The sequence below is a fragment of the Enhydra lutris genome, unplaced genomic scaffold, assembly GCF_002288905.1.
Source record: "Enhydra lutris kenyoni isolate GAN:26980312 unplaced genomic scaffold, ASM228890v2 scaffoldscaffold1, whole genome shotgun sequence".
In the NCBI taxonomy this organism is placed as follows: domain Eukaryota; kingdom Metazoa; phylum Chordata; class Mammalia; order Carnivora; family Mustelidae; genus Enhydra; species Enhydra lutris.
This window is the reverse complement of record NW_019154085.1, coordinates 100,647,784-100,666,826: the sequence shown is the minus strand read 5'-3', so window position 1 is coordinate 100,666,826 and position 19,043 is coordinate 100,647,784. Positions and strand designations below refer to the sequence as shown.

The 19,043-nt window shown below is 36.5% G+C and overlaps 1 protein-coding gene across 2 annotated transcripts in view; it reads right to left on the bottom strand.

Annotated features, from left to right (window-relative positions):
* The window catches only part of LOC111155763 (dipeptidyl peptidase like 10), a 1,348,454-nt gene that overhangs the window by 114,606 nt on the left and 1,214,805 nt on the right, over positions 1-19,043 (bottom strand). For both annotated transcript variants that reach the window (XM_022516189.1, XM_022516263.1), the window contains exon 8: positions 1,091-1,211. In XM_022516189.1, coding sequence (XP_022371897.1) covers positions 1,091-1,211 — 121 coding nt within the window. The remainder of the gene's footprint in view (positions 1-1,090; positions 1,212-19,043) is intronic.

The following is a 19,043-nucleotide window of genomic DNA, read 5'->3' as shown; positions in this document are numbered from 1 at the left end:
CACATATGCATATAAATCTCAAAGGCACAGTGTCTCTTCATTAATAAAATAGCTTCACCCAGCAAAATGTTTCTCTTAATGTGAAGTACTTTGTTTTGTACCTTATTATATCTATTATAGGTATCTACATTATATCTGTTATAATAGATGTTATATCTATTATATCTCAGCACCCTTACAAATACTTAGAACGTACGTAAGTCTTTAATAATATCTGTTTAATGATAGAATGGATGAATAAGTGAAGGAGGTAGGTGATTTACTTTTCTTACAGACTTAAGAATATGGAGTCTGATGTGGAAGATTGCATTTGCCAGTATTGCTCAAGAAATAAAATTTATTTTCTAGATGATTCTTAGCTTTATAATTTCTAATCAAACGTGACTAACTTGCTTTAAATCTTAATGCATTTTGCCAAGATCAGTTGCAGAGTCTGAAACTTAGGTATTAACCTCAAGCATTGAGTCTTCCTGAGGAAATCTGTACCCCTAACCCAGCTGACAACTGGTGCATGATCAAACTGGACAGAGGTTTTTATTACCTGATTTCCTTTTTATATTCTCAGCTATCATGAAAACTTCATTCAGTAGTTTTACAAATGACCCTTTAGGTGGGTTTTATTTTGTTCCCCATGCGATGGCTTTTAAACAATGACAGACTGTTCTTAATGAGAATAACTAAAAACAAGTGGTTTTCATGCACTTGTTGAGCAGTAAAGATTTTTGTTTCTCCTTTCCCATAGTCAGAAAAATTCAGCATCTAATTCCAGAATGACATAAAATGATTACTCACTTTCATTAGTTAAGCATCACCAAAATCAAATCTCTCTAGCCTGAACAAAATGTATGTGTATACATACATATACACACACACACACACACACACACACACCCTTCAAATGTAGTAGATGTGAATCACAACCGGTCAAAATATAAGCACATACAAAGACATGAAAGCATGAAGGCAATTTTGAGCAGAAATAAGAGGAAATGGAGCTATAAGTATTGTTATAGAATGAACAGATTTCTCTCAGATTTTGCATAAAAATATGTTGTTTGTGTTCTTTTGAAACTAAATCTATTCGACTCACCTTCATATAACCAGTCAGCAATCCCATTAAAGATAATTCCTTCTTTTCCAGAAGATGTCAGTCGCAATGAACTGCTCTTTATATCAGGTTGATAGTAGATATTATTCTCAAAAATATAAATCTGGATCCAGAAACATAAAAGACCCAAAAATCCAATATATTAGGAAGCTTTTTAAAATACCTTCATACTATAGATTAATAGCTGAAGCACTAAGTGTTATATTATTTGCCTGCTTTCAGTTTGTGTTTGTTTAATACATACATTTGCATTGCTTTCAATTATTAATGGCAGTTTCCTTTCTTATCATATCAATATCAAATTGTCATTTAGAAATTACACAGTACCACTATTGAAGCATTTAAATCCATATTTTCAACAACAATTTTTCATCCACTTAATCTCTTTTCTACCACAAAATTGATTTGGGTTTGAGATAACACTTTGCATACTTAAGAGACTGAAAAACTAAAATAGATGCCATTTTAGTAATAGGCAACTACTAAAAAGGCTCAATTTGGGGTCTTTAACTTTTACAAAAATGGATTTGGTCATCAATAAAATAACCTCTAGATAATCTCTTTTTTTAAAGGTTTTATTTATTCATTTGACAGAGAGAGAGAGAGCACACATAAGCAGGGGGAGGGGCAGGCAGAGGGAGAGGGAGAAGCTGGTTCCCCTCTGAGCAAGAAGCCCAAAGCAGGGCTCAATCTCAGGATCCTGGGAATCATGACGAGAGCTAAAGGCAGATACCCTACCAATTTAGCCACTCAGGTGCCCCTCTAGAGAATATTTCTACTTCCACCCAGCTTGACTCATATACTCTGATGAAAGAAAAGGATGGCAAAATTCCTTTGAATTTATAAACAGGACACACCCTGCTATGCGCCACTCTTCCCTGGCAATTCTTTTCCTAAATAGCTCACTAGTGATAATGGCCATGTGCTTCAGGGTTCAAGAGAGAGTTTTAATTTGAACACATCACAAAGTCTTCCAAAATAATATCATCAACAACAGCCCCCACAATAGGAACTACAGAAATTAAACAGGGTCTGTCCACACAAAATAGAATTCAGGATAAAATTATCAGTAAGCCATGTTCAAATATTTTTAATACCAAAAATTTCAAACTGCTGGTCTCTGGATAATAAAACCTTCAGAGAACCATGTTTCATCCACATGTTGGGGAAACAGAATGTTACCTAATGGAAACCACACTGAACATTCTACTAGAAAGGTAGAAGACAACTTAGAGCCCTTTGTTCAGCATGTCACAGAACCATTACATAATAGTGAACAAACACCAGAACTCCTGATACAATCCTCTAATTATGAGATCCTAGATTTTAAATCTTGGTTTGCAAAATGATGAAAGCAATCTTAATATCCAGAAAATTTCACTGACATTCTACTTTGAGTCTGGTGATTTGGCAAGTATATGAGTGAGTGGGTCTAATTATCATTTCAACACTGCATGTCATTTATATTACAGGTGAGAACGCCAAAATAAGACGAAGAATTTTTGAGGGGTGAGGGTAGGGAGAAAGAAAGATACATTAGGGTGTTCACAAGAGAGGGCTCTATCATGAGGAAGCCTAAATTTAAAATCCAAGTGACTTAGATAATTTTCTGAGCCTTCTTAAATCTCATTCCTCTCCTTTATAAAATGTGGATAAGTCTCACACGTGCCTTACAGTCTCCTACCTTCTGTGAAGCATACATGACTTGATGAATGTAGAACATGTAATACATGTGACTTTGCCTAGACACGGCTAATTTGGTTCAAAATCCTAAGCTTTATGGAGGCTACAAATTCTAAATCAAAATAAAATTTCTAAAGCTTAAGCCAAACTGTTAATTATCCCAAACCATTGACCAGCATTACATTATTATGTTGGTAAAATATGGACCAGGAGCAGCAGGACTAACAGTGGAAAGAGGGGAAGTGATAACAAATGATGTCTACTGCTTTCATTTCATTTAGAAAGTTTTCAAGTGATGATAGGAAATAAGAAATAAGGTTATTATTGAATCTCTGTGGGTCCTACTTAGCTGAAAGTTTGAAAACTATTATCTCGGGTGTCTGAAAACTAGATGAAAGTTAGCTTTAATGACTTTTACAGTCCCTTATAATGAAAAAAAAATCACTTTATTCTAGCATCTAAAGCTTGAGCTTTACATCACTACCTCCTTTTGCCTTTCACAAATAGTATGTGAAACAGGCTCACAAAATCTTCCTTACTTGGAAGGGATCCCCTTTTTGTACCCGAACCTTCTCCTTAGGACTTGGGAGCAATAATGGTTCAGATCACCCACACTCATGCTACCTAAGCACATGTGGCTATTCTTCAGAGTAGAGGTGACTTAGTCCAAAGTAAGATAGTTCCAGATCCTCAGCTTTCTGAAAGGAACAAACTCTAAGTCAAAACAATTGATAAAACCTCCACGATTTCAGCAGATGTATAAATTATCCAAAACCATTGACCAGTAATTATTATATTTGAAGAACAGATTGGATGATATTCAGAATCCATATGAAACTGACATCTGCTTCAATGTAAAAGAACAAGCAATATGGAATCAGAATTTTAATGCCATTTGCTGAAAGCTGCAATGCCAAGGAATGTCCACAAGATCTTTTTTCTAAGGACAAAAAGTTAGCGACTGCCTTCAGGAAAATGTACATTTATAATCTTCTAATCTGTTTTTTTTTTTTAAGAGATTTTATTTATTTATTTGAGAGAGAGTGAGCGAAAGGGGGAGAGAGAGTGAGAGAGAGAGAGAGCACAAGCAGAGAGGGAGATGGAGAAGCAGACTCCCTGCTGAGCAGAGACCTCCCCCCACAATGGGCACGATAACCAGGACCCTGGGATCATGACCCTGAACTGAAAGCAGACACTTAACCAACTGAGCCACAGGCACCTCTTCTAACTTCTTTTAAATAGCCAAAGGTTTTCCTTGGATTATACTACTTTCAAATAATAATCACAAACTTTAACTACTAGCTTAACAATACAAGAAGTGCAGATATTCACAGGTACTACCAGGGCACTCCGATAAAATGAAACTGGATCCAAATGTCAATCATCAAGGGCGGCGACCAGATTTAAATCATATTGAAAATATGACAAACACTAACGCCATTTATCCTAACGTTATTGACTAAGATGTCATAATATTTTTGATGCCATTAATCAATTCCTTCAATGAGCCACCTAAACAGTATAAAAAATAGGAATGGAGAGCTATTTGACCATGTTACTCTTCAATTTAGATAGCAAGCCAACAACCCAGTTTTTCAAAATCAATGGTCTTAATACACTTAAAAAATATTCAAAATTGGTGAAGTTGCCAGAAGGGAACAGGAAGGCAACTGAAGTACTTTGTGCTGAATCATGACAAGTTAAGAAACATGTAATAAATGTTCTAAGAAATTAATTAGTGTGTTAGTTGATACTGGTCATTACCAAGTGATTGGACATAGCAGCATCACTTCTGTGGAGGAGTTTATAACAGCCAAATTTTCACCTTTTCTTCCCACTGCCACAACCACTGGGAATGCTTATGATGGTGGATCCCTCAGAAGCCTGGACTGCTGGGTGAAGAGGCGTGGAGCAAATCCCCTCTCCATCCTAGCCAACTTGTAATAGACACATAGCAAGAAATGAACATCTGATGTTAAAAGTCATTAAGATTTTGGAACTGAGAATAATTACAATGTAAATTAGCCTACTGTGACTGGTTCAACCAGAGACAATGCCTGATAATGGCAGACTCTGGTGAACTTTTAAACAGCTTTAAAAAAAACCCAGCAAAATAAAACAAGAATTGAAAATTAGACCTATTTTTCATGAAATACTACTGAAAAGCTATTCCATCTTCACTAATCTTCATAAATTTTTTTAAAGATATTTATTTGATAGACAGAGATCACAAGTAGGCAGAAAGGCAGACCGAGAGAGAAAGGGGAGAAGCAGGCTCCCCGCCAAGCAGAGAGCCCGATGCGGGGCTCGATCTCAGGACCCTGGGATCATGACCTGAGCTGAAGGCAGAGGCTTTAACCCACTGAGCCACCCAGGCGCCCCAATATTCATAATTTTATATTAGAAAACTGAATAAGTCAAAAATCTCCAGGCACTATAATGGTGTTAGAGGATCTGTAACAGTCTAGTTGGGGTAGTATTTGGGTTGCTTTCTATTGTGACTTGCTCTCTGGGGGCAGGGGAAGGAAGGTCATTAAGAAATTATCTCAGATAACAGATATTGCTGGCAGGGATAGAGTGAAAGGAGTCCTTTCCTATGTTGATTATGAAAACAAAGTAGTATGCCCAAGTGGGAAAGCTATATGGCAACTGAAAACAAAACACAGTCTATCTCAGCAATCCCAAACCTGGGACCTCATCTTGTAAGGGGCCAGGGAAGCACCAACATACAGAAAACGCTAATGCATGATATTTATTTCCACGTTGTCTATGATGGCCAAAGAGAAGAGTCAAAAGGAAAACCCATCAACGTGAATGCCTGAATGGATTATGATTCACCTGCATCACGTTGTAACATTCGGGCTTTGTGGAAAACAAAGTAGTGTGCATGAATTGACATGGAGGAGTTTCACTGAGATATTGTCAAGGGACAAAAGACACAAAACAAAAAATAATTTCATGCACTAAATAATAACAATACTAATACAAACTTATACTAGCAGGAATCTCACTAACAGATATACATGGCCACTGTCTGTTGGTAGTCAGCTCCATGCTGTCCCTATACAGTCTTTGACTAATGTGGGCCAGTAGAAGCCCAAAATTCACATTTCCCAGACCCTCTTGTAGACTAGTCTCAGCTTGTTTGCTAGAAGTGTTCTAGTTACTTTCTGCAAAAAGGAGAGAGCTGGTAGTTAGGAATGAAGGACATTTGCCTTTGGTAGTTGGTCTAGCCAGCTGCAGCCATAGTGGTTCAGGGACAGTTTATAATATTTATAAATATTATAAACATATATATGTATAAAACCATGAAGAAATTATAGGAATACATATTTACATAGGTATTATGTATATATGTATACATTCACATAAACATATGTATGTATGACTGTGACTCTGGAAGGATATATGCCAGTCTTATAATATGCATGTATATGCTGGAAGGTAGATATACAGTGAGAGAGAGGAATAAAAAACAGGTAATCAAACAGAAAAGACTAGGAAAATACACTAAAAACAGTTGATTTGTACACATATGTAAATTACACAGGTTAGGGTAATATATAAAGTACCAATAATTCAGTGATAATAAAAAATAGTGACAGTAATATAGAAGTTAGTCTGACATGTAGGCTACATGAACAGTAGGTAATTCTTTTTATTATTTTTTAAAAATTTGAAAGTAATGATAAAGGGTATCTTCTTAACCTGGAGTAGGGTTTTTCAATCTACTGACATTGAGGACTAGATATTTCTTGGTTGTGGAAGACCGCCCTGACATTGTGGGAAGACTGGCAGCATCTCTTACTTCTACATACAAGATGCCAATGGCAGCCCCTTCTCTCAGTTGTGACAGTCAAAAACGTCTCCAGACTACCCAATGTCCCCTGGAGGGAAAAGGCAAAATCACTTCCAGTTGGGAGCCATTCATTTTGAGATAAGTCTATTTTTTTTTAATTGTGTTAGGTTAGTCACCATAAAATACATCATTAGTTTTTGATGCAGTGCTCCAAGATTCATTGTTTATGTACAACACCCAGTGCTCCATGCAATACATGCCCTCCTTAATACCTACCACCAGGCTCACCCTTGAGGTAAGTCTTTTGCATGTGTATGCTCCATAAATGAAATAATTTAGTTTAATTCTCAAACCTTTAAAAGCCAATTTGCAATTTGTTGTTCAAAAGTACTCTGCTAAGTGTGCCTGGGCTATAAAGATTTTAATGTGTAATCCCTATCTTCAAGAAGATTATAATTTTATGTGAGAGATAGGCAGGCAAACTCTGAAAATCCAATGAAGAAAAAATACAGATTACAAGGCTTAGCTGTGAGTGGCAGAGGTCAGGTGGGGGGAGTGATTCATGAACATAATTTATGAGATACTGAATTTAAATTGTGTCAGAAAGGACAAGGAGTGATTTCAAGGGATACGGAAGGTAGAGAAGATGAAATGCCAGGCTAAGGGAACAGAATGAGCTAAATCCAAAGCTGAACAACTATGGAACTATTAGAAGAACTGTACCTTAAGATTCAGGAACACCTCTATATACTTATGACTGTCTAAAAGTTAAGATGGTGGCCAACCACAGAGCAGCTTGGATTCTAGATCAAATGGCTCTAATCTTATTTTTTTTTTCCATAATTGACAGCTGCTAAGTTGTTTATGAGCAGGTGAGTAATTAAGAAAATAATTGGTGGCAATAAATGAATGGAAGGTGGAAATGGGAGACGGCTGGCAGGACAATTCAAATATTCTGCTTACTAGGGACAATAATTGTAAAAATGGAGTCATTAATCCCAATATGACTTCCTGCTTATGTCTAAAATGTTTGTGAATCCCAATGCCAATGTTTTAGTATCTCTCACTTGGATCCTTTAAAGCTTCACTCTCCAGAGTCAATCATTGCAGTTTTTAACACTAGTTTCATACCCTTCAAACCATATGTAGTCCTTACCTTTTCCCCAGACCACAGAGAATCTTAACATTCAGTCTCCCAAATCCCGGGTGCCTTCTGGCTTCTGGCCCAGGAATTATACTCCAACCCCACCATACTCCCTGACCCAACACTGGCTCCAAAATTTATATGGAACCTTTGCTTTCTACTTTACCAGGAATGGATTTTCTGTTTTCAGTCACACCTGCTTATCATTTTTAAAAAAGAATTTATATTAAACTAAATATTGGCTATTAAAATTAATTTTAGGGGTGCCTGGGTGGCTCAGTGGGTTAAAGCCTCTGCCTTCGGCTCAGGTCATGATCCCAGGGTCCTGGAATCAAGCCCCGCATCGGGCTCTCTGCTCAGCAGGGAGCCTGCTTCCCCTCCTCTCTCTCTGCCTGCCTCTCTGTCTCCTTGTGATCTCTGTCAAATAAATAAATTTTAAAAAATTTTAAAAAATTAAAAATAAAATTAACCTAAGATAATAATATTTTGGAAATAAGTGACACAAAAGAAGATTTTGCAACAATTTGGAGTCATTGCTAGTGACAGATGTTACCATCTTTCAATAAATGAGAAAGTTTAATCTTACGGACAGTATTAAAACATATAATTATGCATACAATTATTTTCTATTAAGACAAAAAGACTGTAAAAAATAAACCACCTTGAACTCCATCATACACATAAACTGTTGCAAGATACTTAAAATGGTTTTAACATAAAAAGTATTTGAAATATTTAATTCATATTCCATTAATGAATCTAGTTCCACTGAATTTAATCAATTTTCTTTTTTTTCCTTTTTTTTTTTTTTTAGATTTTATTTATTTATTTGACAGACAGAGATCACAAGTAGGCAGAGAGGCAGGCAGAGAGAGAGGAGGAAGCAGGCTCCCCGCTGAGCAGAGAGCCCGATGCGGGGCTCGATCCCAGGACCCTGAGATCATGACCTGAGCCGAAGGCAGAGGCTTTAACCCACTGAGCCACCCAGGCGCCCCAGTTCCACTGAATTTAAATAAAATTTTCCTCTTTAAGCAATATGCTAATATATAAGTCTAGGAAACATTGTGAGGAATAATTCTTTAAAGCCTTTAAGTATAAACTTATAAATAAAAAGTCCTTATTTTGATTTATATAACTTAAAATCTTTGGGTAACATGAAAGAATATAAGCAGAAAAAAAAATGAAGTAGTTTGGTTTTACAATCAGAATGGCTGAAATGAAAATGAGAGCCAAAAGTTAAGTGTTGCCAAGGATGTAAAGAAGCTGGAACTTTCAAAAACTTCTGGTGGGAGAGTAAATTGGTGTAAACACTTTGTATATATACATGTATATAACTTTATGTAACAGAACATGTATATAACTTTATATACATGTATATAACTTTATGACTCAGCATCTCCATCGGAAGGGTATCCTAACAGAAATGTATATGGATGGATAGATGATAGATGGACAGATAGGTAGACAGATAGATAGACAGTTTTACATATATATAGGAGAACAGGGATATATATGTGTATGTGTATATATATATATATTTCTACATATATACATAGAATCAATACACATATATAAGAATGCTCATAGCAGTGTTATTTATAATAACTGATGATATTGCAAGTCAGGGTAAAAATTACCCTTGGAGGGGAATAGTGGCAGGTAAAAGGGAGAACTGGGGTTCTGGGATATAAACAATATTCTCTTTCTATTGTGAGCACTGTGTACATGGGAGTGTACACAACAATCATATTTGCTACATGTGGGTTAAACCTAAAGAAAAAGGAAAAAAATAGTATGTAGAACTTTATTAGGAATCTTAATTCACTTAATATACTACCATAAAGATTACTAATATTTCACTGAAAACTACAGTGCATCATTCAACTTTATAAAAATTCTGTTTCCTTAATTTGCCAGTATGTAATAAATTCTGAGTGTCCATTTATATAATGCAAAGTAAAGCTACGAACACAAGTTAAATAGTTTGATTACTTCTGACATTTTGGCTTTGAATAAATCTCTCTGTGTGTTATAGAGTACTGCTTTCATTTCTCTGCAGGACAATCTCTCGGATATAGAACAACTCACTCAAATCATTCATGTCACCTTTGCACCAGTACCTGACATTCTAGAGATATAATCACTATCAGAGAACTCTCATCCCTTGACATTTGCAATTATTCTTATCAGGAAGCCCTTTCAAAGAGTTCTTATTTCCTAAAACCTTTACAGAACATTATGCATTTTCAAAGAAGTGAAATATATCCCTTTGTCTTAAATTCATAATTATGTATGTCACTTCCCCATCCCAAAGCCCTTTTATCCATGATTTTTAGGAGAAAAATGGACACCAGATAAAAGTAAGCAAACAGACAACTGACAGCAGACTCTAATCATTTGAAATGTAACAACGACATACTCTATGTTAAATATGTCAGTCCGTCAAACCCATCTAGGGTAAGAGAAGGTAAGAAGAACATTTTGATAACTGAAATTAATAAAAATATTCATGGGCCTCTAGTAATAAACTGGGACCTACATTACTACATTACTCATTAACATTACTGTATTATTAAAAATATCCTTATGTACTGATACATGCATCAAATGCTAGAGGATGGTATGACCTAGCTACTGTGTATCCAAGTCCTCCTCTATCCCACGTTCTTCTCTTTCCTTTCTCCTTCACCACCCATCTTTTTGCCTTTTTTCCCTTCTTCTAGTTCTCCATCATAAACCAAATATGTATCTGGCTCCGTTTATATGCTGGGCACTGTGCTAAGCCTTGGGTATAAGACCTCACGATCTAATGTGACTTCACAATACAAGTATACACAAATTAATATAGGTGTGGTAGGTAACAAAAAATAAAGCCAACGTATGGGGACATTAATTCAGGTGAAAATATGATTGCCTAATATGTGTCATGGCAGTTAAACCTGATATGGAAAATAAAAAGAAAAGCAAGTGTGTGGGAAAATGAGATTTCTATCAGAGACATGGGACCTAATCCTGATAGAGCTCTTTGTAAAACTGGGCAACTGAGTTACTTCACTTCTCTGATACTGTGTCCTCATCTTGTGAAGTGGTAATGTTAATACTTTTCCTGGTGGTCTACAGGATGAAAGAAACCCAAATGAAGTCACAAATGTTGTTCTATCTATGTACCTGCAGAGAGATGCTCAACTTTTCCAAAACTAACTGAAACTAGTAAGTATTGGCCATTAAAAAATATCACAATTTGAAGAGAATCAAACATTCCTCTCAAAAAACAAAAACAAAACAAAACAAATTCCTCTCCAGGTATCCTAAAAAGAAGCCTAAGCATTTGAAGAAGGTAAGTTAATGACTTTACCTTCTGTTTCTATCAGCTATATAATGTACCTTTTTTCTCTTATCAGGCCACTGATATCTGACTTCCATTCTTATTTTGGAGGATTCTTACATGATGGGAGTATTGGGGGGAAGCAGAGCCTGAACTCTAATCATAAAGTTAAAAAGCTGGATAAACATCCCTAGGTCATGATCTCACCTATGACCCTGAATCTTGAAGGAATAAAGTTGCAGTTGAGAAATTGTTCACAAGGGCAACAGCAAATCCTTAACGGTCCAGCAAAGGCAGAGGCGAAATGCCCACTGATGTATCACCAGTTCAGCATCCTAATCGTTATTTCCTGCAGCATCCCCATCAAATTTTCCTGAACACATGCCAGTGTTCAACAATGTCTGGTTCCTTGTGACTCCTGCTCATTTTCCAGTCCTGTAATTCCAACCTTCTCACTGATACCGATGCCTTTCAGGTATCCTTTCAGGGAATTCCTTTTCTCTTGAAGTGAACCTGAGTATTTCTCTTGCTGGCTTCCAGGAATCCTAATTGCCAGAAGGCATTCAACATTTTAACAGTCAAACCCTCTTGACTAAGGCAAGCCCTTTGCTGTCTTTTACATTGGCAGTAAACTGAATTAGCCCCTCTTTTTGCCCCAGCTAGCTGTCCTCCCTTCCAACCCTCCACAGATTTGCAAAAAGCATGGTACATATACACCTTAGTCTCTGATCTAAAATAATTTGTTTTTATATCTGTCTTATGACTCTTTTTATTTCAAATGGGGACTCCTATATTCATAAAAGAGATTCCCTGAAGGAGGGTTGAGGGAGACTGGAAGAAATTCTCATATGCTTGTCAATAAGTCTGTGCCTAATGCTTTCCAGTTTATAGGCATGTTGATAGGAAAACAAATTGAAAAATGCAGACGGTGGAACCAGCCTTGGCTATCTCCCATGCACATTTTCCCACAGCTCTAGACTCTTTATTCCACTTCATGCAATTTTAAGGCATCCTTGGCCACAAATGAAGAAATATAGGTGCTTGTTTGGCTGGGCTTTTTTTTTTTTTTTTTTTTTAATAGTAAAGAAACATCCAAATTTCTTTTTTTTTTTTTTTTTTTTTTTTACTATATCCTTGCAAAATAGTGGATATCAGTAAAATGATCATGGAAGAGATGACCTTGATAATGCAATGTCTATGTCCAGAATTAACTTGTATATTCCAGTTAATGTTCTTATGAACTCAAATTTAAGTGAGCCAATGATAAACTGAGGATGAGAATCATTGGAATTCAAGCATAACTTGGGATTCAGAAAAAAAGCACTTGAAATATTCCCCTGCCCCATGAGGTTCTACAGAAATGGCTGGCCCCCATGCTTCATTTAATCTTCCTGCTGCAGTAGGGTAAAATTAAACCTTTCCTATGATGTATGTGCATCTGTGGCACGATACACCCTAATGACTTTCTATTCTGTGAATGAAAGCATGTAAGAGGATGTGTAAAAGAGCAACCTCTGACACTTTGTATTTCATGTTTGGTTCTTTGAGTTTTCTTCAGGTCTCTACTTCCATCCATTTAATGAAATGACAAAACTGCATCTTTATGTCAGTGCGTCACCAGAGATGATGCCCAATTAAAGAAGTATTCTAGGGACATCTGGGTGGCTCAGTCAGTTGAGTATCTGCCTTTAGCTCAGGTCATGGATCAAGAGTCCTGGGATCAAGCCCCATGTTGGGCTCCCTGTTGGGAGAATCACTTTTTCCAAAAGCTAATGTCAGATGACATTGTGTGTTTCATATTATTTGAAGACACATGTAAATATGTATTTACTACTGGGAAAATATGTTTAACTCTCTTAATGAATAAACTTTAATGAATAAAGTTTAAAGATGAGAGTGTCTGGGTGGTTCAGTGCGTTAAAGCCTCTGCCTTCCGCTCAGTCATGATCTCAGGGTCCTGGGATGGAGCCCCGCATCGGGCTCTCTGCTCAGCAGGGAGTCTGCATCCCCCTCTCTCCCTGCCTGACTCTCTGCCTACTTGTGATCTCTTTGTCAAATAAATAAATAAAATCTTTAAAAAAAAAGTTTAAAGATGAAAGAAGATAGAAAGTTATGTGCAGGGTCGGAGATGGCTATACATGGATTGATGATGGTTGTATACTTAAAGTCACTTACCTGGAATTCTATGATACTCCTACTCTGTGCCATGTCTATGTTAACACTAAGTCTTAGTCCCTGTTGCTGATAAATTCACAGTTTAAAAGAAGATAAGCAAAAAGCTATTTAATAAAATATGGTATTTCTATGATAGAGTGGTGCACACAGTATTATTGGAATGTAAGTGAAAGACATGGAATATGGATCTCCCCTGCTTTTCAAAAGTTTGTGTTAGGCCACTTCAATTTTATGAAAGACCTACCTTCATACCTGTTTTTACTTACTGAAATAAGTCCCAAGAGAATGTTTGCTTTTAAGAAAAAGTCGTTCCTATACTAAGGTAAGTCTTCTGTGAAATCCAGGGGCTGTAACTTGCACTTTTTAAGTGTGAAGGAGAGATACCTACAGTCTGAATTTGACTAAGGTACAGGAGGATCAGAAAAAGCTTCAGGTGTGACATGGCATTCTAGCTGAGCCTACAAGTTTCAGTAGATGTTTCCAGGCAGAAAACAAGATTCCAATAGCACAAGGAAAGGCGGACTTAGATGATCAGACACTGAAAACACAGTGAACAGGGAGGAAAAAAAAAAACAAAAACACCCAGAAAGGAAAGTAGGGGAGATAACAAGACAAAGAGATGTGTGATAGGAGCCCAGACTGTAGATATCAAAGAATTATCTGAGAACTAGAAAGAAGTGGGGGAAACATATGAAGATGAGGAGATGCCTTCTGAACAATTTTCTGGTTTGAATGATCATTCTGAAAACCAGTTCAGTGTAAAAATGCACTACCATATTAGTCCATTTGTGGAGATACAGAGATGGATAAAGTGTCTTGAAAATTTTTAATTGTGATCCTATAATCTTTCATTTCATTTTGAATTTACCTGAATTATTATTTTCTGTACCCTGTGTTCTAGTTGAACAACAGGAAGTGGAATGGGATCTCAATGATACCGTAATATTAACAACTAAGGCAAAGCCTATTTCAGACTGAAACTCCAAACACCATTCCCACATAGGTCTCCTGATTCTACAGATATTCATACCTTAAACAAATAATATGCCCTGTATTAAAATGGACTGCTTTTCACATTAGCCATTGGTAGGATGTAGGTGTGTTTCTAAGTTTAAAGCACATAATACTTTAACATTAGGGCAGACAAAACAGAGACTAACAGAAAAGAAAATGTAGTATCATATGATTTCACTCATATGTGGAATTTAAGAAACAAAACAAAGGAACAAAGGGAAAACAAAGAGAGAGAGAGAGGCAAATCACAGAACAAATTCAACTGCAGAGAACAAACTGGTATTTACCAGAGGGGACATAGATGGGGGAATGGGAAAAATAGGTGATGGGAAAATTAGGGAGGGCACTTGTTGTGATGAGCACTGGGTGATGTATGGAATTGTTGAATCACTATAGTGTACCTGAAACTAATATAATATTGTATGTTGACTAATTGGAATTTAAATAAAAACTGAAAAAAAAAAACGTAAAAAGAAAAAAAAGAGAGAAAAGATGTTTAGATAGCAAGATGCTTTCTGAGGAAGTTCGAACTCAGTTTCCACTGATGACTGGGTATCATAGCTCTTGAAGAAATATATGACCGAGGAACAAACAGTGGGATTCTAGGGTGCTATTGCCAATGCATATCCATTTCTGGGTTTGTAAGTGGAGAACGGGATAAGAAAAGATGAAAAATAATCATGGTTTGATTTTAAGCTAACTTTCAGAACAGTCTCCCTGAAAAGATTTTTTTTCCCTCACAAAAAAGTAATAAGGAGAAGGATGAGAAAGAGGAAAGTGCAAAAAGGAGGAGAAAGAGACTTGAGGAGATACACCCAGACTTTTAAGTTATATCCACAAAATCATTTAGGCTGCAAGTTTGCTGTCCAGAATCCATCTCACAGTTTAAGCAATAGGATGTTTTGTTTTGTTTTGAGGTTTTTTTTTTTGTTGTTGTTGTTGTTGTTGTTGTTGTTTTAATTTATTAGGGGGAGAGAGAAAGCAACAAGCAAGAGCTGAGGAAGGGGCAGAGGGAGAGGGAGAGGGAGAAGCAAATTCCCCACTGAGGGGAATCTATCTACAATGGGTTTGATCCCAGGACCCTGGGATCACGACCTGAGCTGAACAACAGGATGTTTTGTAATAGCATTCATCCAACCAAAGACCATCAAACTTCCTAAGAATTTCATCATCACAACAATTAAGTCTCCTTGCCCCAGGCTTCGTGATCACCTTCCTCTCACAGATTGAACAAAATCTCTCGTCACTTATGCCTGTTTTTGTCAGTCATCCGGAGACTGTAACTATTGCCACTGACAACTGATCCTCCACCTTCCCATCATCCCAATAATAATGCTCTGCACTGCACCCCCTGGCCCTTTGCCATCCCACCCTTCCATACTCTTTCATGATACATTTGAAAACAGGCACTCCCAAACCAACCAGCTTTCCCTACTCTGTTTCTTCTCGGAAGGTTCCTTCTTCCTCTTTGCCTTAACTGAACCTGGTCTCCTTTATAAAGGATGTCATTACCCGGCAGGCCTTCTCTACTGACTCCTGTTATTATCACATACGTCAAGATGCTCACTGCTCCCTGTTGTTCCCTTAGAACAGAACTTTTCTACCCCATTATTTAAAAAAAAAAAAAAATCCTTTTCATATGAGGTTCATGCCAATCGCCTTTACCAATCTCTGGCTCTTCAAAGTAGAGAAATGGTATTCTAAAATACTAGTTCCAACAGGTAGGCATCATACAAAAATGAGTTCCAAGCTCTAGGGCAAGGTTCAACAAACTACAGTGCATGTGCAAAGTCTAGCCTGTCCTTGATGCTGCACAGTTCAAAGCTATGAATGGTTTTTGCTGACCAACATTTGTGATTTGATGAGAGGGGACACTTGAGATTTCAATTAAGTAAAAAGATTTCCCACAAAAAAAAAAAAAAAAAAACTTTCATTCTTCTCATTAGTAGACATGTATTACGAAACATTGTACTTAATTAATATTTTGTGTTAACACAATAAAATGTTATGGCAATTTGTTTTCTGTCTTATTACATAAGTACCTATAGAATACCCTCTCATTTTTGCCTGTTCTCCAGCAAAATCAAAAATATTTCCTCTTTGGCCCTTTACAGAAAAAGTTTATTGACCCTAGTCTAGGGAAAAACAATAAAACACAATGAATTAAGCAAAATTACAGTTTTTCTTTCGTTCTTTCCCTCCTCCTTCTCTCCTTCCCTTTCATTTCTTTTACATTTGGAATTCTTCAAAACTTTTGTTAATTCCATTATAAATCACTGAGATTTATGACATTATATTGCATTTCTTAAATGCATCTGACTGTGACTTTTTTTTTTAATCAGAACATCTTGCAGGCCAAATATTCTAAGGGAATGATTTAAAAATGCATTTTAAAATAGGTCCTATTTCTTAAATAAAAATGAACTCGTATTTGGATCATTATTTGCATCCTTAAGGACCAATTATTTTCACAGCTTTCAAACTGCATAGCGCTTCTCTAAGATGTGGGTCAACGCTATGTCAGCAAAGTTCAGTAGCAATCACAAACTCATCTTGAAGAAATTAAATGTTAAGGATTGACTGGAATTAATGTGATCAATTTAGAGCAACATTTTCATAGTTGCTTTAAAAAACATGGGTGAGGATCTCCCAAACCAACTAATTCATTATTTATATGTTATTCTTATTTTAAGCATCTGACTACTCAACCGCATGATACTTAACAGGGAAGCCTCATTCCCAGACAGATTTCACTTATCAGCTTCCCATTATTCTCCCCTTGGATCCACCATTTTCTTATGCCTTTCAAGTCATGCATGAGTAGTTAGCTCTGATGTTTCTGATCTTCTCAGTCTCCTTACAGGCCCCTGGTTTAATAAAAAATCCACAAAAATAATTCTTATCCATACTATTTATAAGATCATGCAGTTTTCTTCTTCAAACCCACAACTGTAATGGGTTAGGATTCCAAAACTTTATGAGGACAGTGACCTCAGTGGACTCCAAGTCAGTCCCCACAATGGGAAATATCCATCCTACATGAACCTGCTAGAGTTACTTTAAATTGCATTTGAGATGTGGAAGAATCCAGAGTGACTCTCAATTTACAATCCCATCAGAAATAGAGCCACCACGGTATTCCAGGTCACCTGAGCCAACCCCATTCTATCCTAGCACATCCCTCATTCTTTTCATCTTTTAGATTCTCTGGTAAAACAAGACAAACTTCCAGAGCAATATGTCAAATCTTCCCCCAAATGTCTTTACAAATAATTTTCTTTGTTTTGTAAAGTCTCTTTTTACTTTCTGTGAGTACACACACATCACTTCCAAACCCCAGTCAAGAAACCATGATTTCAGGAAGCCTGGGTGGCTCAGTTGGTTAAGCAGCTGCCTTCAGCTCAGGTCATGATCCCAGCATCCTGGGATTGAGTCCCACATCGGGCTCCTTGCTTGGCAGGGAGCCTGCTTCGCCCTCTGCCTCTGCCTGCCACTCTGTCTGCCTGTGCTCATTCTCGCTCCTCTCTCTCTGACAAGTAAATAAATAAAATCTTAAAAAAAAAAAAAAAAAAAAAAAGAAACCATGATTTCAAGAAAACAAGCCCACTGTCTTCCCCCTTTCAAAACGGATGCCCTTAAAAAATAAATAAATAAATAAATAATAAAATAAAAAGGGATCACTTAATAAGACTTATCTGCACATTATTGTGCTATAGCCATTACAATTTTGTTCAATTTATTTCTTGACTTATCGCCTTCTGCTTTTGTATTTTACAGTCACTCCAACCAGTTCTCTAGAGTAACTGACACATAGCAGATTCTAAAAACACACATCCTATTCTTTCAAAACTCAAGTGCTTTTTTTTTTTTTTTTTTTACTGGAAATATTTTCCGCATTTTACATTTTAAATTTTTGAAGGTCATAACCTTTGGGAGTAATACACACTACTGGGGAAACTAAAATATTTTATTAACTATACGGTTAAAATTATATTAGCTACCAAGAGAATTCATCTTAGGTTTTAGAAATAAGACCAAAGACAGAAACCTCAAAGGTTTACAGTATTCTAGGAAAACACTGAAACAATTATAAATCACTGATCATTCAAGAAGCATTTTCAAAATGACTTGTTTCAATTTTTCAAATATACTAGGAACAAAAATGTTAACAAAAAAGGAATGCTGTTTATGAATGCATGATTCCACCTATTTATTGTTTGACTGATGGAAATAAACCATCATGTACCCTTAAGTTCTAAAGTTACCAGACAATTTGATTTTTTTTTAAAAGATTTTATTTTTTTTATTTGAAACAGAGAGAGAGAGAGAGAGAGAGGGAAGGGCAGAGGGAGCAGACTCCCCACTGAGCAGGGAGACCCATGCTGGGCTCGATCCTAGGACCCTGGGATCATGACCTGAGCCGAAAGCAGACGTGTAACTGACTGAGCCACCCACACGCCCCGACAATTTGATCTTTATTAGTCAACTAACAATTTGAAGTGCCTTTTGTAAATTATCATTATGGGAGTTAATAAGCTCATGAAAAATATAGGAGTGTTATAAATGAACAGTTTCTTGCTTTCCCATCATTTTCATTGCTATGGTTGTCAAGAGCATACATACATACATCATATACCCTCAAAGCCTTATGACCATTTTTTGCTTTTAATGGTAGCATGTTTTATATAGAAGACATAGTGCTTGATGCTTACTGATACATATGACATTTCCACTGTTCTTTCATTCCTAAGATCTGATTTCCTCTCCTTCCGACTGAAGAGCATTTCTTGTAGAA